At 44.6% G+C, this 17,118-nt stretch overlaps 1 protein-coding gene across 1 annotated transcript in view; it reads left to right on the forward strand.

Moving 5' to 3' along the window:
• Positions 1–2,887: 2,887 nt before the first annotated feature.
• Positions 2,888–17,118, forward strand: part of LOC8053269 (venom metalloproteinase antarease-like TtrivMP_A) — a 45,634-nt gene continuing 31,403 nt past the window's right edge. The window contains exons 1-6 of the mRNA XM_029974969.3: positions 2,888–2,942; positions 6,025–6,203; positions 9,602–9,694; positions 9,803–9,929; positions 13,038–13,088; positions 15,696–15,826. Coding sequence (XP_029830829.3) covers positions 2,888–2,942; positions 6,025–6,203; positions 9,602–9,694; positions 9,803–9,929; positions 13,038–13,088; positions 15,696–15,826 — 636 coding nt within the window. The remainder of the gene's footprint in view (positions 2,943–6,024; positions 6,204–9,601; positions 9,695–9,802; positions 9,930–13,037; positions 13,089–15,695; positions 15,827–17,118) is intronic.

Genomic DNA, 17,118 nt, shown 5'->3' on the forward strand with positions numbered 1-17,118 from the left:
ATCTTTGTGTTCCACAACCAAAGTATACGTGTCACGTGATGCGTGTGACATAAAACTATTAAAACCAACGCAAACACATCGAGGGGCTTTAAGAACTATATACAGACAGTCACACCTGGTAGTCAGCATGGGAACTACTCAGATAAATATATACAAACCGAAACTAGATTACAAAAAATGCCAAATTGGACGTTTCTTTTCGATGATGAACAGCGTTCATTGTAACGTACAGATAGCTTTCTACGAGGTCGTTTGTTAATTAATTATGAATTTTAGCTCCTCCTAACATTGTTTCTAGTTTGAATAATAACTTCGTGTTGGATACCCTGTTGAATAATTTGGATAAGTTTGACATTTACCTGGCCCCCATAATTACTTTCAAACGGAAGTTCATGAACGCTCAGTTAATCTTGTCACAGTCGATAATTGTCGTCTGAAGCCGTGCTAGTAGGATTTATATAAATTTGTACTACCAACGGTGAAATGGGCTTAAAGGGATGGTGAATCGAAATTTCGATTTCAGAAAAAAACAATGCTGGAGATGTAGGCGGGACGCTACAATCCCGACAACTCGTAAGGCGATATCTCGAATGGGCGGCCGCATTTTGGGAAAAAGAGGTCGAGATTGAACCAGGTCGACGAGGCGCGTGACCGTGAAGATACCTTTTTTCCTTCTCTCTTCGCTTCGCTTCCTCAAGGCGGCGAGGTGGAGATTACGCGAGGCCCTCCCCTCTCCTTCTCGGAGAAACCTGACGTAAACATTCCTGCCAAATGCGCCTCCTTTTCTTGAAAAATACGGTCATCCGTTCGAGATATCGCTGTATGAGTGATGTTTCGGTGTTTGTAGCATTCCGTGGCACGCTTTTGCCGCGTGTTTTATGGAATCCAGATTTCAGTTCAGCATCCCTTTAAGCATTTTTGCAGCAAGTTCAAATGAAAGAGACGAGCACGTAACCAGGATTTCGTTTCCGAGCAAGGGGGGGGGGGGGGGGGGGGCTGCCCATGGCAAAACACCATAAATGGGAGAGGGGAAAGAGGAGGTCCCAGCAAAACTGAGGACTTTGGAGGGGGCCCGAGCCCCCCGGGCCACCCATCTCGCTACGCACCTGGAAAGAGATATGCTTTCGCTTCTGTTACCATATTTATATATGGGAATGGCTCGCTAATATCCAATTGTTGAACTTTTATCAACTCGTCGGAAACGTTCTCGCTCGCTTAAAAGATTGATGCACAAACAGCGGCATATTTTCCGCTGCAGAATACAGTGCTGTCGCTGTCGTACTTCAAGAGCACGCGTGCTCCGACGCACAGCAGGGTACACCTGCCGTGCATCTGCAGTTGTCTGATTAGTAATGGCGGCGTAAAGGTCTTGAAAGAGCACGATTTGCCCAGGTGGAAAGGCGAAAACGGCTTTCGATTCGAAACGCGGGGGATATCTTACTCATCCGGGCTTTGCACCACCAACCTTGCGCCTGTGATATATATGCTCTACTATATTTTATTATAGAACGTTAGTTTTATACATCTTGTTTTTTTTTTTGGCAGATTCGCTTACGTTTCGAGCAGATACGTTGTTCTGATTTCTTTCCTTCTCATATTGCGCATCATCAGATGCCTTAGTTCGTCAAAAAAAACTGAAATAACTTTTAATTTCGTATGAACACATGAGGCCATCAGACCCTCTTCTCAACGCCGCACGGGGCGTCCCTCTGACAATAAAGTTCTAACACACAACCACAGCACACACATGAATACATGTAGATGCCATATGGTTTGAACATATTGAATAGTCGCTCAGTTTAGGCACTCCTTGTGCACTTCATAAGAGCACAACAAATTTTATGGCAAACATAAAATGTGATGCTGGTGCCGGACTGAATTTTCCGATTATCCTGGCGAATTTGGAATGAGCATGGCAAGCAGTATAGTTAACGGCCATTTTACTGCCGTATTGTCACCTAAAGACGATGATTATCTATGCTGCTGGCGACGTCTTGTCTTCGCGCACGGTCATCAATCAGGAACTCCCGCCACTCAGATATAACTGGAGAAAAAGCGGACAGCGGAAGACAAATTAAGCAGCTTTAAAAATGGGAAGATCAAGTAGTCGGGAAAATATTTAGCGCAACTGCGCTTAAGGTATAGCTCACGGCATGAGACAGGGTTGTCCAAAGCCACGATCATGTGTGGGCGTTCTGACTTCGTTGACAACTCTGACTCATTAATCGCAGTGGGCACCGAATAAAAAAAATAAGAAATCTTTAATTTATTATTTCTTTCGAGACACGTTTTGTTTTGGCATTAACTGTACGAAATGCCTTGGGCCTGTCGCTGGATTATTGTACCTCACGCTTAAAGGTTATGTTTCTACCAGTTTTTCTCTCCACCTGTGTCCAGTTGAAGACTTTCTTAAGTTATTTTGAACTTTCGGTACGAAACCTTTAACCGCAAAAGTCGTGTTATTTTTATTTTTATTCGGTTTTTACAGCGTGGTTATTGGACGTGTTCCCTCGACTCTCCCGTTGGCTTTTGGAGACAACCTTTTTGGTCTTGGTACGGCGGGGCTTATGAATTTAGAACACCTTTTAAGTCCAGGTGACCGAACATGTTGTCGGGGCAGGTTTTAGTCAAGTACATGACGTACGCGAGATGATTAATTGGCTCTAGTAATTTAACCCTTCCAGAGTGGCATGAGGCGTCGCGTGACAATGAACAAAAAAGTTCAAGGAGGGAATGCACATTTTTTCTGAACATTCCGAAAGGTCATACCGTTGTCGTGTTCTAAACTCTGAAAAACCGCGTTGATTACGAGGATGACTCGGGACGACTATAAAAACCCTGGAGATTGCCGAAAGCAACGTGCACAGGAAGGCTGCAATCAGGCAGAATGTCAGAAGACGTTGGTTGCGTTGTAGCACTGATGCTGTCAGCTGTCCTTGCAGGTAAGTGTGACAGTGCCCTTAGTTTTAGATAATAAACGCCCCGAACCAGAAAACTTGGTTTCCAAAAAACCATTTACATTATGTCTAAACACGGTAAGCTCTCTGGCGAAAGTTGGGTAGAAACTGACGTTCCTCAAATGTGGCTCAACATATTACCAGCCACATCTGAACTAGTAACCAAAATTCCACGTCACAATGATTTTTTTCTTTGCGCAGTTGTTGATATTTTAAATTTGGTCTAAGAGACTCAGGTGCTCTACCAGATACACTGAAAACCTGACGTCAATTGTTTAATATGGTTAGTACATTGTGTTTGCGACGGATTAGAAGAATTTTAATGGTGTGAAATGATTGCTGTGTAAACTCACGCAAGCAAAACAAGCAAAACAAACGCTCAAACTACTGTAACTTTTTGACTGCCCGATGATGTGTTAGAACTGGGCAGTGTGTCGTCCACGCGCAGATTCAACGGAGAAAGGAGGTCGGCGCATCGATGACGGCACGTAAGGACGGCAGGAGGCGCTGCGGGTAACAGGCGTGCTCCTTCCCGCTCGGATTGTCGTGCTGTCGTACTCTTTGTGTTCGCGTGGTTCGCGTCTTCGCTTTGTTTTGCAGTAGTGTCATTTAATGACTGAGTGAACTTGACTGCGATCGGTGACGTTCAGTGGCATGTAGACAACGCGTATTATGATGGGGGGACAGCGGGACAAGAGGTGCAGGACGTGTTTTGTGCCGGGGTGCAACAGTGGCTACCGGTTCTGCAAAGGGGCCCGTTCTCTTGTTCGTTCCCTTACCGAGTTCGGTCGGCGTGAAACGGGGTCCGCCAACATTAAGAAGAGTGGCCGGGAGACTCTGCGTCATGTAATGCAGGCCCTGCCACAAGCATCAGGTGCAAGTTCCCCCACCCAGGTGATGACAATCGTGCTCTACAATTTTTTTTTTTTTTTTTTTTTGCGTTTCGCAATTTTTAAAGAATTTGCTAAGTCGGTTCTTAGGCACCGGCTTCTACACAGCAAAGAGCAAAGTACATCTTCTTCTAAACGGCTTTGAAAAGATGAGGGTTGGCCCAGCACTCCGTCTTTTCAGTAAGGAGGTGCTAAGAGCTCTCTTTTTTAGAAAGAATATTGAAAGGTCTTGTGACCCAGCGCAAGAGACTGAGTCATTTATCCTGAAGATGTCAAAGCTCATCAATATCACGACCTCACGCTGGGGAATGTAGAGGCACAGAACGCCATAGGCGCCCACTACCGGGGGGGGGGGGGGGGGGGGAGGAGGGAGAGGGGGGGATCCGACTTCTTCCTCCATTACTCCTCTCCCGAGCTCTTTGGAAAAGCAAGTACCATGACCTCGAGAACCTCTGGGTGCACTTCATTACTCTCATCTATGCCTCCTGGTGCACACACATGTCGATAGCTGGCGCTCAGTGGATAAATAAAAACGTATCCTTTCACAAGCTTCGGGTACGAAGTCACCAGAGCTGGTGAGTGCATAAATTTTCCTAACTATTCGCTCAGTTCTGTTCGAAGACCCTGCGTAGTATTAGCAAATACGATAAAGGCTAGTGCTGGAAATTCCTTCGAAACTAAAGGGAAGTAGTTGCCAATGACGACAGTTGCACCTCTAGCAGACTTGCAGCCTACGGAAGTAGACGACATAATACGTTTTGTAGGCCCCATTTTGTTTTCCCAAACGTTGAAACAATTCATTACGGTCAGTGCGCTGAAACCACGGAAATCACTGATCACAACTGCAAGGACAGCAAATTATAGGGTCACAAAAGCAGACATTTGTTTAGGTATCATGCCGTCAGCGTGCTTATCCTACGTTATCCAGGGGATTACACACGTTTAGGATGTCTCAAGCGTCCCAAACGTTTCCCCGCGGGGGGGGGGGGGGGGGGGGAGAGAGAGAGAGAGAGAGAGAGAGAGATCTTTCCGCCTATGCAGAACCCAACACTGTTGGCGCGAATAACCGATCGCCGGTTTTTCTCTTAAAACCAAAGGATGGTTAGCAAAGTTCTGTTTCCTACGGGAAAAGCTCATTCGGTTTTATTATGCAGGGGATAAAATTTCGTTTTCGCTGATACACTTTCGAAGTATGTGCGAAAAAGCGCCAATGTCGTGTTCGCGCTAGCAGGGTCGCTGTGGAGTCCTGCCCGAAGAAGCACGTCTCGTACAAAGTATTTGGCAACGAAAGTAGCATAAATAATATGTGAAACAGAAGAAATAAAGAGTACCGTAAAGAGTCAGCCAAATAATACCAAACAATCGAACCCGTGCGGAACGCCAAGCCAGCCAAGCGCTACCGCTGCCTGAGCTTCGCACTCCGGCAGCACGCCTACTACAGGTTGGGCCCGCTCGCGGCCGCCCATCCGGTCATCCCTAAAAGAGCCCCCCCCCCCCCCCCCACCCCCCTCCGTCGGCACTCGACACACTGCCCAGTAGTCTTATTCACCATAACTGCCTGATCAACTTGCAATTTATACAATATGTGACGTCACCCCACTGGCAAGCGCGGGAAAATATGAATGTCGGTTTCGTACTAATTCTTCATTCGACGTTTTCTCAGTAACTCTTTTCAATTTAGCGATAGCAATAAACATGCCGGGAAGAGTGGTGCCTGGATGTTTCGGAAACGTGCTTTAGTTTGGGTGGTACCTCGGAAAAACCACCGGAGTTTCCCTTTCACAATACGTTGGTGGCTGAATAAAATTGTGGAGAAATCGTAGTGTTTCGTTCTTCGTGGTCTGCATAATCCGTCTTGCAACATTGTTGGTCGCCATTGCTTGTTGATATTTTTACACTTAGGCTAGGTGGCGCAAGTTCACGCCCGTTACAAAGGGTATGGCCATTAACATCGATCCATCCATTCATTGGAAACGAAGCGGGTGACTCAATCCGAGTCCTCGCCGAACGCTGACGCATCGCTCGTGTCCAACACGAGTTCATAGCATGTGATCAAGCAATGGCAGACCGGCGTCGGTGCGAACTTTTGTGAAAAGGGGTATCGTGAAACCTTGAGCTCTAGAATTACATCCGACGTCTGCGCGGACCTACCCTAACCTACCAATGAACTTATACAGCTGCAGCGCTTCCTTCGGAGAACATTGTGTACCCCAGAATACTTCAATCGAGAGATCTGAATGGCGAAAAGACGCTCTACATTCGACCCGGACTCGTGCTGAGCCTCGAAAAGAGCAGAGTGTTCTCGGACAACTTTGTTTTCTCAGAAGACGACGGTGTAAATCGACACGACAGATTCGTGAGTACATTCCAGTCCTGCTGGTTTCAGCAAAGTGTTCTTCTGGGCTTCACAAAATTTTCCAAATAAACACCGTGAAAGCTGAACTAATGCTGAATTTGCAGGTGAGTTATTTGCCCAGAAGGACATAATGTGGGGGGATAATGATAAGTCGTAAACATAGATTTAGATGTATAATGATTTACGAAAACTCCCTAATGACTGACCACGCGATCGCCAGGGGCTGACTGGGAATGCTAGGCCTAGGAATGTACTCCGACGCAACGTTGCTTTGACGGTCCCTGGCCAACACCGTCTAACCACGATCGGCTGGCTTGCCTAGTGTAATATTCTCGCGGCACCTTTGTGGACCCTTTCCGTATGAATAGTTTGAACCCTGACTTCTATTTCCGGGTAAGAGTGTCAGCTTCTTCCACTTGTCGTCCCCTTGTTTTCGGAATCAACGGTGGCGAACGCTCTCGTCGGAAGTGGCAGTCCACACCCCTCGGTTTTGTTTTTCTGTTTCGTGTTTTAAAGTTAAACTAAACGCCTTATGAATTGATTTGCGACATGGGTACGTACACTTTATATAGCATGTGCTTTTTATTCCGACATGACGATATGCAACAACATATGTCGAGTTAGAACAGTTTTCGCGAGCTGTGCAATCCCGGTCAAACCTTTCTCTGCCGAGCATCACGTCAGCACTGAGTTGCGATTGTCTAGTGGCCCAGCGATTGATTCAGCCCGTTATAAGACGTCGTTCTCGAAGCGGCTACCGAGACGCAGTCCATCATCTCGGTGCCAGCGCGGTTCCGTTTCCAAACTGGACGGGTATTTACGTGGCTCTCGCTGACACTCTTGCAGTCCAATCGTATCTCCCTGAACGTCGTCTCCCTCCTGCATCCCCGAGGCCACGAAGGACGCCGCGGCGATTTGGTTTCATATGCGCCGCTTTGCACAGCCATGCGGGCCGTCTTTTTTTAGCAACGCCGGCAGTTGCGTTGACTTCGTAGCGATCCAGTTCGTAACAATCGACAATGCCGCTCCACGGCAGCACTGGGTATTCGGGACCATTTAAATCGATTTCATTATGTCGACATTACACCACATGGACATGATACCCATACAAGCGCTGCCGGAAATGGCACGTGATCCAAAATCCACGTCCTTAGATCATGCCGACCTCTCCGATTGGCTCTTATGGCAACAGCCCCTTTTCGTGTCAATCGGGAGCTTGCGGGACGCCAGATGTTCTTGTTTTTCTGTACGAGAAAGTCGCTTTCCCTTCACAATTCTCAGCTAGGTTTTCGTAAGCTATAGGAATTTTGTGCATCTGGCTAAAGGCGAGGCCAGGGTGAGTTGGTACGAGATACATCAGGATTGAAAACAGCGCAAAAGACGAAGCACCAGACGAAGAAGCATCACGGACACAGCGCTGTGTTCGCGTTTCTTCTTCGTCTGGTCCTTCGTTTTTTGCGCTGTTTTTAATCCCGAAGTGTGAATCGGGCCTCTGTGCCGCCAAAGTGTATCCAACTACGACGGCGCCACGCGGAGTTTTCTTTTCTTATCATTTGCCTTTTCGGAACGCAAGGCTTCCGCCTGTACCTCAGGTAGTAACATTAGTGCCTTTCCACTCAACAAATTTGATCGAGTTTTTTTCTAAAATATACAAACTTAGCGGTTTTTCATTACTCTCAATACCTTTCTAATATTCGGAGGCCCGGAGTTCAAATCCCGGAACCACCTTAGATTTTGTCTTACGGCAGCTTCGTGGAACTCTTTACAATGGATCAAGTAGAGTTCATTCATTCGCATATTTTCCATTGAGCTTCATATTGATTTATATTCAATAAAAAAGTAAATGAACAAATTAACTACTTATACGACTTGTGATATCCTCTTGCCCGTATAACTCCCAAGCACATACCGGATTAATAAACCTTTCACCGCTATGAATAATATGTACAGCCTAAAAAGAAGAATTTTATATAGTTGCAATATGGTACCGCCAAGGCTTCACAATCCAGGCATGGGAAATGTAAAGAACGGGGCTGACGAGAGCTTCTACATATTGGCAATAAATCGTTTGTTCTGAGCTTTGTTAGCAACGACACAAAACGCACCTAATTCTAGGTGCCGTGTGAACGTTTCGCTGATAGTCGACGTATAGCCTTGCACAAAGTAAGCTTACTTTAGACGTGAAACTTCTTCCCAACAGTCATAACCTACAACGAATCCCCGAGTGGAACGGATTTAATGCCTAAACTAGGTGTCGTACGTATAATTTTTTTAGAGCTATAGTATGTCGCCATGATACTTTTAAGACGGACGTTACCGATAAACCGTCTTGTGATAATATGCACTTAAAATTTAGCAATTATAATTGCCTTTAATTACTATTGCCAGTTTTCTTTATTTTTAACAATTAAGGTAATCGTAATTTCAACGCGTTTGCATTAGTTATTGTATGGTTTAAAATGCTGATGCTTCAGCATCTATGTGTGATGTCGCCAACTTGTATATTCAATTTATATTGTTCCTTTATCCATATCAATCTTGAGTTTAATTCTGCCGTTTCGAGCTGTACTCGTACAATCCCAGCAACAATGAAAATGTACGTACTCGTTCGCTCCATTTTTTAGGACTGTTACGTTTGCCAGTGTCTTATTATTATGTGAGAGTTCCCCGACGATGTGGTCTTCCTACTTTAGGATTGACAAGGCTTGAGCTCCATCTTGTTTCCTTGGCATACGTGCTTGTATATAGACTGATTGACTATACAAACTTCGTCAGCTAGTGGTTCTAGGTGCCGCGAGTAATATTGATGGTTAGCCCCATTTTCCCCGTTCGAAAAAAAAAAAAACTTATCCAGCCCCTTAACTGGATACAATATTTTATACAACTTAGTAGAACCAGTATCGACATCTCCAACTTAGACATTCAGAGGTTTAGGTTCTCCCTTTTTTATATTTAAATATTTATACTGTACCCTAAGCAAAATATTTTCTGCGAGTTTTATACTAGTTTTTTAATTTATATTTCTTCATTTTAATTTACCTATATCTGCAACTACCTTTGCTAATCACACCATTTCAGCTAGTTTCCTTACCCAGATATAATATTGCATAACAAAAGCATTGAGCGGTCATCGAAATTTTAAGATGTGTTCTATGTGCGACATCAGTTTCACTGTTCGTAAGCAGACAAAAGAACATGATGGGGATGATGATAATTTTATATGGTGATAGTTTAATTTGCTATTCCGATTGTGGCACTAGGAAACCTCTTGGTAAGTTTGTAAGCGGATGAAAAATATGGTGCCTTCAAAATAAAACGGAGAATAAGTTTTGGGGGGCAAGCAAGTGTTTGCGGAGTCATTACAAAATTTATTTTATCATTTAAAACATTCCATGTAGCTGGATGGCAAGGACCTTGAAAAAAACTTTTATCAAGACCGAAACCACACCTCTGTTGTGTTTGTTGATGAAGAAAAAGGAACTGTTCAAGTGGTATGATTTACTTCTCTTTTTATAGAACGATATCTAAGCTTTTTTTAAAATATATTGTTGCACACAAGTCTTTTTCTAATGTTTTGCTTACGCCCAATTTTTTTCTAGAGGGGAATCCTCGACAACAAATTCTCAATCGAGCCAATCGCGTCGAATGGCCGGTCAGAAGATGATCTCGTGGCTCACTCATTATTAGATCTTGACGACATCGATAATCCACACGGCGACGACTCTGGTAAGACTCAAATGTAGAGAAAAAAATCTATTAGGGAAAGCTTGCTTCAAAATGAGTGGAAGCATATTTAGTGCCGAGTAATTATTTTGATGCAGAGTAACTAAGATAAGAATATTTGCTGCAAATTTGGTTGATACTACGGTTTAATCAACGAATAATCTTCCGCTCGATTATTGTCTGTGGTCCAAATTGCTCGCAGCCGCGTTTTTGTGACATCTCTATGAAATCGCTACCTAAAACATTATGGTTAAAAATATATATAATGTATTACTTTAGCTCTGCAGGACAATTTTTTGTAAGGCGGCATTTTTATGACCATCCTCAAACCTAAGCACTTCAGAAAATTACACTCAAGCAGTGATGGTCACGATTTCACTTCACACAATATTTTGAAAACAATTCGACCACGATTCGTTTGCCATTTAGGTTTTCTAGGCACTCAGTTCCAATTTCTCGGAAGCTCAGAATCTCACAGGAAATTCAAGATATGATCGCGCAGCATTGTGCGAATTGACTTTTCGGCCTTTTTGGCCCTTTCGGCCCTGAATTTTCTATTTTGAGTGCAGATTTCTTTAGTGTGTCTCATTATGTTTTTATGGGTCGAATAATACCCACCCAAAATTGCAGCCTTGTAGTCAAAGTAAAAACCGAGTTACGGTTATGGAGTCTAAACAGGACATCAGGGCTCAAGGTTTGTAAAATGAGATTTGCGGGTGCTTTATTTGCAAACTTTGTAGGAAGGCTAAAGAAGCACAAATGGTCTTAGTTCCGCATGTGAAACGCCTTGAAGCAGTTTCTTGATTTGAACAAACACAAGTGAACCTTGCACTTATCATACATTATTCGAGTTTTTCCAGCGCAGCGCTCCATCTTGCATCGTCCTGAATGGGCCAATGATCCATTTGACCGAACCTGACATCTTGCAATGGCCTGTTTTCTGCGAACCTAGGTTGCTTTGAAGGCTGCAGAGGGGAATCCGAGGGCCGCCTTCTCTTGCGTGCTAGAGGTTTGCTCTCAGCTACTGAAAGCGCCTCAATGACACCTAAGGTAAAGTCAAATAGGTTGAGCTGTTTATTGGATAAGATAAGCTGCCTGTCTGCGTCTTTCCTGTGCTCGAGCCAGGCGTTCACAACTGCCAGGTTCATGAAATGAAATATCATCCTGAGTGTCCATGCCCTCGACCGGATGGTCGTGCGATAAAGAGCTACAAAAAAAATCCACTTTGTCGACACCACCCATGCTGCGGTTTTATGCACCCACTGCAGCTGGTCGTTTGATGTCGAGAAAACACTTGTCTGCTTTGCTCCACCGGCGAGCGGTACCTGCGTCCTCCACAGCAACAAAGTTGGATGTCAAGGTCACCTCCCTGTTATCCATCCACCTCGTCACGACCACATGTCCATCCCCACTCACGAGGCAATCAGATGAGCTACGCACTTTTTTCTTGAGGTCCTTTTCGCTCATCAAGGGAAATTTCTCACACCGGTTGGACCTATCTATTCCGGCAGCAAATATTTTATTCTTCAGCATTTCACGAAGCAAAGGCTTCGTAAAATAGTTATCAAAACACAACTTATGACCCAAACCGGACGGAATGCGCTGAGCCAGACGCAGAACTATCGCACCTGTGATACCAAAGTTGCACTTTAGGTCCTCAGCTAAGCTAGTTGTGGATCCTTGGTATAGAAGGAAGTCATAAATAAGGCCAGATTCGCCACAAACCATAAATATTTTCACGCTGCACGGGTTTGGCTTCCTTCTGATTTATTGTTTGATGTCAAGACGGGCCTTGAATGGCACAATCTGCTCATCAAGCGAAGGGCGCTCCTCTAGATCGAGCTCATTGCACCATCTTTGAAAAGCATCCATTAGCGGCCTAGCCTTCCAAAGGCGGTCAATCGTGCTGGCGTTGTTGACATCAACGATGTGCAGGTTGTTCCGCAGCTTCTCAAAGCGGTTGCGTGACAGTCCTGTTGACGCTACAAGAGCCGATTTCATGCTCGGCCTCCAGTAGAGTCTGAACATCGGATAGCGCAGAACACCCAATGTGAGGTGGAGTGCTACAAGACGACTTATTTCTTCTTCATCGGTTTTCACTGAGCTTTCTTCCTGTAGCACCGAGTATTGGTTTGTTGTATCCACGAGTTCCAGGACGACACTGCTTGGAACATACCGTCTAAAATATTGATACGGGAACGGTATTTCCTCTTCTGATTCCGGCATTTCATGGACGTCTCCTTGAAATGTAGAGTCTGGTTTCTGAAATGGTTTCCTTTTCCATCCGCTGGCTGTTCCGAGTCCGCACTCATCATCAGAGCTCTCGCTCTCACTGTACGGTTGCGCCGGATCGGTCCCCTGGGGCTCGGCAGCATCGCCTTCTTCATCGCATTCGCCCTCTACATCGGACAATTTTTTATTATAAAGGTGCTCAAAAAGCGTATCTGTGGCTGCTTGGAGCCGCTGGCGCGAGTAGAACAACGGCGTCGATATGGGAGCACCTGCGAGAAAACAGAAACAGCAAACCTGAAACGCCGCGCCTGTCGTGGCCGCCATTTGCAACCGCCGAGCCCTGATGGCGTCAAAATTGCAGATAATGAAAAAAAGACACTACGAAAAAGCTATGCGCAACATCACAACAGGTCAAGCGCTCGTACGCTCAGGCAAACACGAAAAACAATATATATAAATTGGAACGCATGTATTCTACGATTTATTTAGTTATAATATTTAAAAGGACGAGCTCACCTGGTGTGCGGCTCGCCATGCTTTCGATGTAGAATCTTTTTCTTTCTTGCCGCCAGCACGACACCAACACGTGAGTACTGATGTCCATGGCAGTAGGCATTCCTAAAGACTAGCTCGGGGAAAAAACTGACACTTCTTGTTTTGTTTTCAAAGTGCCATGATGAATTTTAACTTGTGGCCTCAGTTGACAACGCCAGGGCCGAAAGGGTTTTAATTAAACTCAAGAAGCAACACGTGAACCTTCCATTCGAACAAGACAGTATTTAACAATATTAGTAAAGGGATTTGATTACAATCTTAAGTTAATACAGTATAAAAAATATTATATTAAATTATCGTTCGGTGTCATGCCTTTTCACACAGCTCAAGATCTAAGCCTCCACGCAGAGGATGTTGGCCCGTCCACCCCTGAAGGCAAGCAATATTATACATGTTTATTCATTTATTTTGATGCCTTCAATACCCTGAGGGTATTACAAACGGGAGAGGAATGCAGTCCAACATATAAATGTAAACTGACAAAACGTTCAATAAAAATACAAATATACTTTATGATGAATACTTTAACGTAAGACTCGGGCACAAGGCAAAAATGTTTTCAGAGGCAAAAAAGAAAGTCAAGAACAGGCAGGTTTTCAAATAGATACGTATCTGTCACTGCTTCTTGTCCAGTTCCGAAAACTAGCCGATCACAATTTGATTATCAATTAGCCTTTCCAAGCACTCGATTTCCATTTCTTGGAAGCTCGCAATCCCAGGAGAAAATTCAAGATATGATCGCGCAGCATTGCGCAAATTGACTTCACTTAAGCCACCCCCCCCCCCAAAATAAAACAGTACTTGAATTGTTTGCTAAAAAAATGAAAGCCGTTTACAATTCCCTGTAACGCCGAATTAGAGCGCAGCTCTTGAGGAGGAGGAGGGAAGGGTACTGAAGGGGGGGGGGGTCACGTGATCTCGGGGGTCACGTGACCTTGAAGATGACAATCCGATGACGTCATTAGTGACGTTACTGATGACGTCATCAGTGATGATGACGATGACGATGCGGATGCCAATGACGTCATCGGTGATGATGACGATGTAGATGCCGATGACGTCATCTGATGACGTCATCAGTGATGTCACTGATGACGTCATCAGTAATGATGACGATGCGGATGCCGATGAACGTCACCAGGTTGCATGCAACCTGGCTTGCATGCAACAGGTTGCATACAACTCGTAGCATGGCAGCTGCATGCAACAGGTTGTATGCAACCTGGATCGCATGCAACAAGTTACATACAACTCGTTGTATGCAACAACCCAGGTTGCATGCCAGCTACATGCAACAGGTTGCATGCAACCTGTTGCATGCAACTCCCGAAGGAACCCGAGGTCCTCCCGAAGGAATCCGAGGTCCTCCCGAAGGAACTCGAGGTCCTCCCGAGGTCCTGCCGAAGAAACCCGAGGTCCTCCCAAGGTCCTCCCGAAGGGACCCGAGGTCTTCCCGAAGGACCTCGAGTTCCTTCGGGACGACCTCGGGTTTCTTCGGGAGGACCTCAAGTCCCTTCGGGAGGACCTCAAGTCCCTTCGGAAAAAGTTACCCATAATGCACCGCGCGGTTACGCCGACGGCGATGGCGACGGCGACGCCGCTCATGCCGCAAACGGGCGCCTTAGAGCTGCGCTCTAAAAGAAACAGGGAAAGACACGTCTCTAACTAGACACGCGTCTGCCACCGTTCCTATACTACCACTGAAAACATTTTCCCTTGTTCCGCCTCAGTCTCGGGTTAAAGTCATCACGATAAACTTCCACCACCTCGCCTGAGCAAAGACTGTGCGTTCGTCAACGAATATAGGTTTAAGTATTCCGTTTCACTCCAAGTCCCACCGCATCCGACGATATGCGTTTCGAACTAGGGCCAATTAAGCAGTGTCGAAATTGCATCCTCTTGGCGCTTGTCGTCTTTGTGGATTGGCTACTATCGGGTAAACAAATCACGCACAGCGAATACGCCCTGATCCCGAAGTTCATTCTGTGCTCGACTGGTTTAGCCGGTGATAGCCAATCCACAAAAATGACGAGTGCCGTGACGATGCCTTTTTGCTGCTGCCTGATTGGCTGCACCAGATCGTGGCATCGATTGCGCTCGGACTTGAAGGGAAACGGTGCATAGGAGAGAAAGTCATCTTAAATGGCGACTTTGAAAACGTGCCTTTCCGGTCACTATGGCGACTGAAGTCTGCAGATAGTTAAATTCAATGCTCGTCCTTGGTACAAATAAATGAAGAAAAAACATATTAGCGACCAAATAAGCGACATCTACTTTTTGAAGTTGGTCTGTATGAGAGAAGTATGACGTCTGTAGGAGAGAAGCTAACCTTTTAGTGATTGATTATAATGGTAAATTTTCAGGAATAGAGAGCTTGTCCTGATACTCTTCTGGAAAGGACAAGGTGGAGAAAATTTTAGTTAGACCTTATGGATGACACGCTCGATAGGCGAAAGTGGTCAGAAAAGAAAAAAAGCGCGTCGCTGTTTTTAACTGATGCTAGGTTATTAGTAGAAAATTCGAGGCTGGATCTCACACTGAAGAAGCATATTCAATATAAGAATAGAAGAGAGTTCTCTAGACCGGAAGTTTTTAAAGTTGAAGGCGCCACGAGGAAGTTACGTGGTAAATGCACAGACACGCGAGTAGAGTGGTTAACAATATAATTCACGTGTGTTTGTCCGTTCAGCTCAAAGTTTATTTGGATGCCTAGTATTTTATAGGGTGCTGTTTCTTCTAGCGCAGAACTTGCAATAGGGTTGGTGAAGCCGCTACTGCTTAAATGATGGAGCGAGCTTCTGATTATTTGAAATATATAATTTTATTGAGACACATTTTTAATATATTACATCAATTGTGATCTTATGACAATTTAACTTCATCGGGTTTAGTACTTCAAGCGGGATGGCGTAACGACAGATTGGCGTGAAAATTATTTGGAACGTTTCGGTTTCTTAATGCTTTTTTTTTTTCTCTTTTTAGTGACTGAAAGAAAGCTCAAGAACGTACCGGAAAAATTTATCGTAGAAGTCAGAATATTTTCAGACCCTTCTCACGGCCCAAACAAAACAATGGATGATTTTATTCAGTTTTTTGGCATAGTAATGAGTAAGGTATGAAGAATTTGAGTTATATAGCTGCCTACATATCTTAACTGTGCCGTTTAGTGCTTTGAAACACGTAGGGCTGCACGTGCTGTCAATTTAACAGAAGGCAGAACAACGGTTGTGATAGTTTTTGAATGAGAGAATTGAATACAAAAGATTAAAGGTATAATGCATTTCCGGCATATTGAAAAGGAAAATATGTTACACTCAAAAATGTGGCAAAAAAAAGAAAATCGCGGCAATCAAGAAGTTCCGCTAGTTTTGGCGAGGGTGAGCCCAATCTCATTCGCTAAATTAATTTGATCAGAGTGAGACACAGCCAAGATGAAGACTTACACATCACTCTAATTGGTTGGTGTAAGCGATCATATGACCATAGCGAAAAATAACAGTGTTTTCCTCATGCTAGCCCCTTTTTTAAAAGCCCCGTCGAGCAACATTGGTGGTCACGATTTCTAGGGCACGGAGCGGGTTCTTGGATCCGAGTCCTAGCCGAACGCGGGCGCATCCCTCGTGTCCAATACGAGGTCCGAGAATGTTTCCAAACTATGGCGGAATGAGACAATTGGCCTAGCAACTATGGCGTACTCGTTTCGAACCTGCATTATGAGTTTCGCTAGCCACACAATTACACTGAGGTTTATCAACCCGAAAAAATAATCGACGTAAGGCGGTTTTGTCAGGTATGACAATAGTACTGCCGCGATTACATTGTTTACAATAATGCAGAATGTTCCACGACGCTTAGGCTAACAAAATAGTTGACACGTGTAGCTCAACGTTTAGGTACATAATACGGCGGCCTGGGGTGGGCAGTGTGCGGTCATAATCCTCCAGCCAGGATTCAATTGCGAATGTGCTAGTCCACAGAAGAACTCGATTCAAACTAGCGTTAGTAGGGAAAATCATCTCCCATTTTTGATGCATTAAGGTAGATTCACAAACATTTAGTCATATCAGTTCGTTTTCCATTTATGTTTGTGTTGTGTATTTGTATGTGCCTTTCTTCTTGTGACAATTCATTTCAAAGTGTAGTTTTATAAGGCTTAAGATCGAGATCGCAGAATCAGGGAACGTTTCTGAAGCTTTAAGGTCCGTCGTCAGTCCAGCTAGAGAACTAAATACCTTTAGCTGGACTGACGAAGAAACCATTGGGTTACGAAACGCATCTTTAGTTCACGATCGCCACAGAAAATTATAACCACGATAGGGAAATTGTTTTTTTTAATCGTATTACTCGGGAGTGCTCGTTTAAGTGAAAATAATTAATAAATACACGAAGAAATGATCCAGTGCCT

This window comes from Ixodes scapularis, unplaced genomic scaffold (genome assembly GCF_016920785.2).
Source record: "Ixodes scapularis isolate PalLabHiFi unplaced genomic scaffold, ASM1692078v2 PGA_scaffold6__148_contigs__length_123643588, whole genome shotgun sequence".
In the NCBI taxonomy this organism is placed as follows: Eukaryota; Metazoa; Arthropoda; class Arachnida; order Ixodida; family Ixodidae; genus Ixodes; species Ixodes scapularis.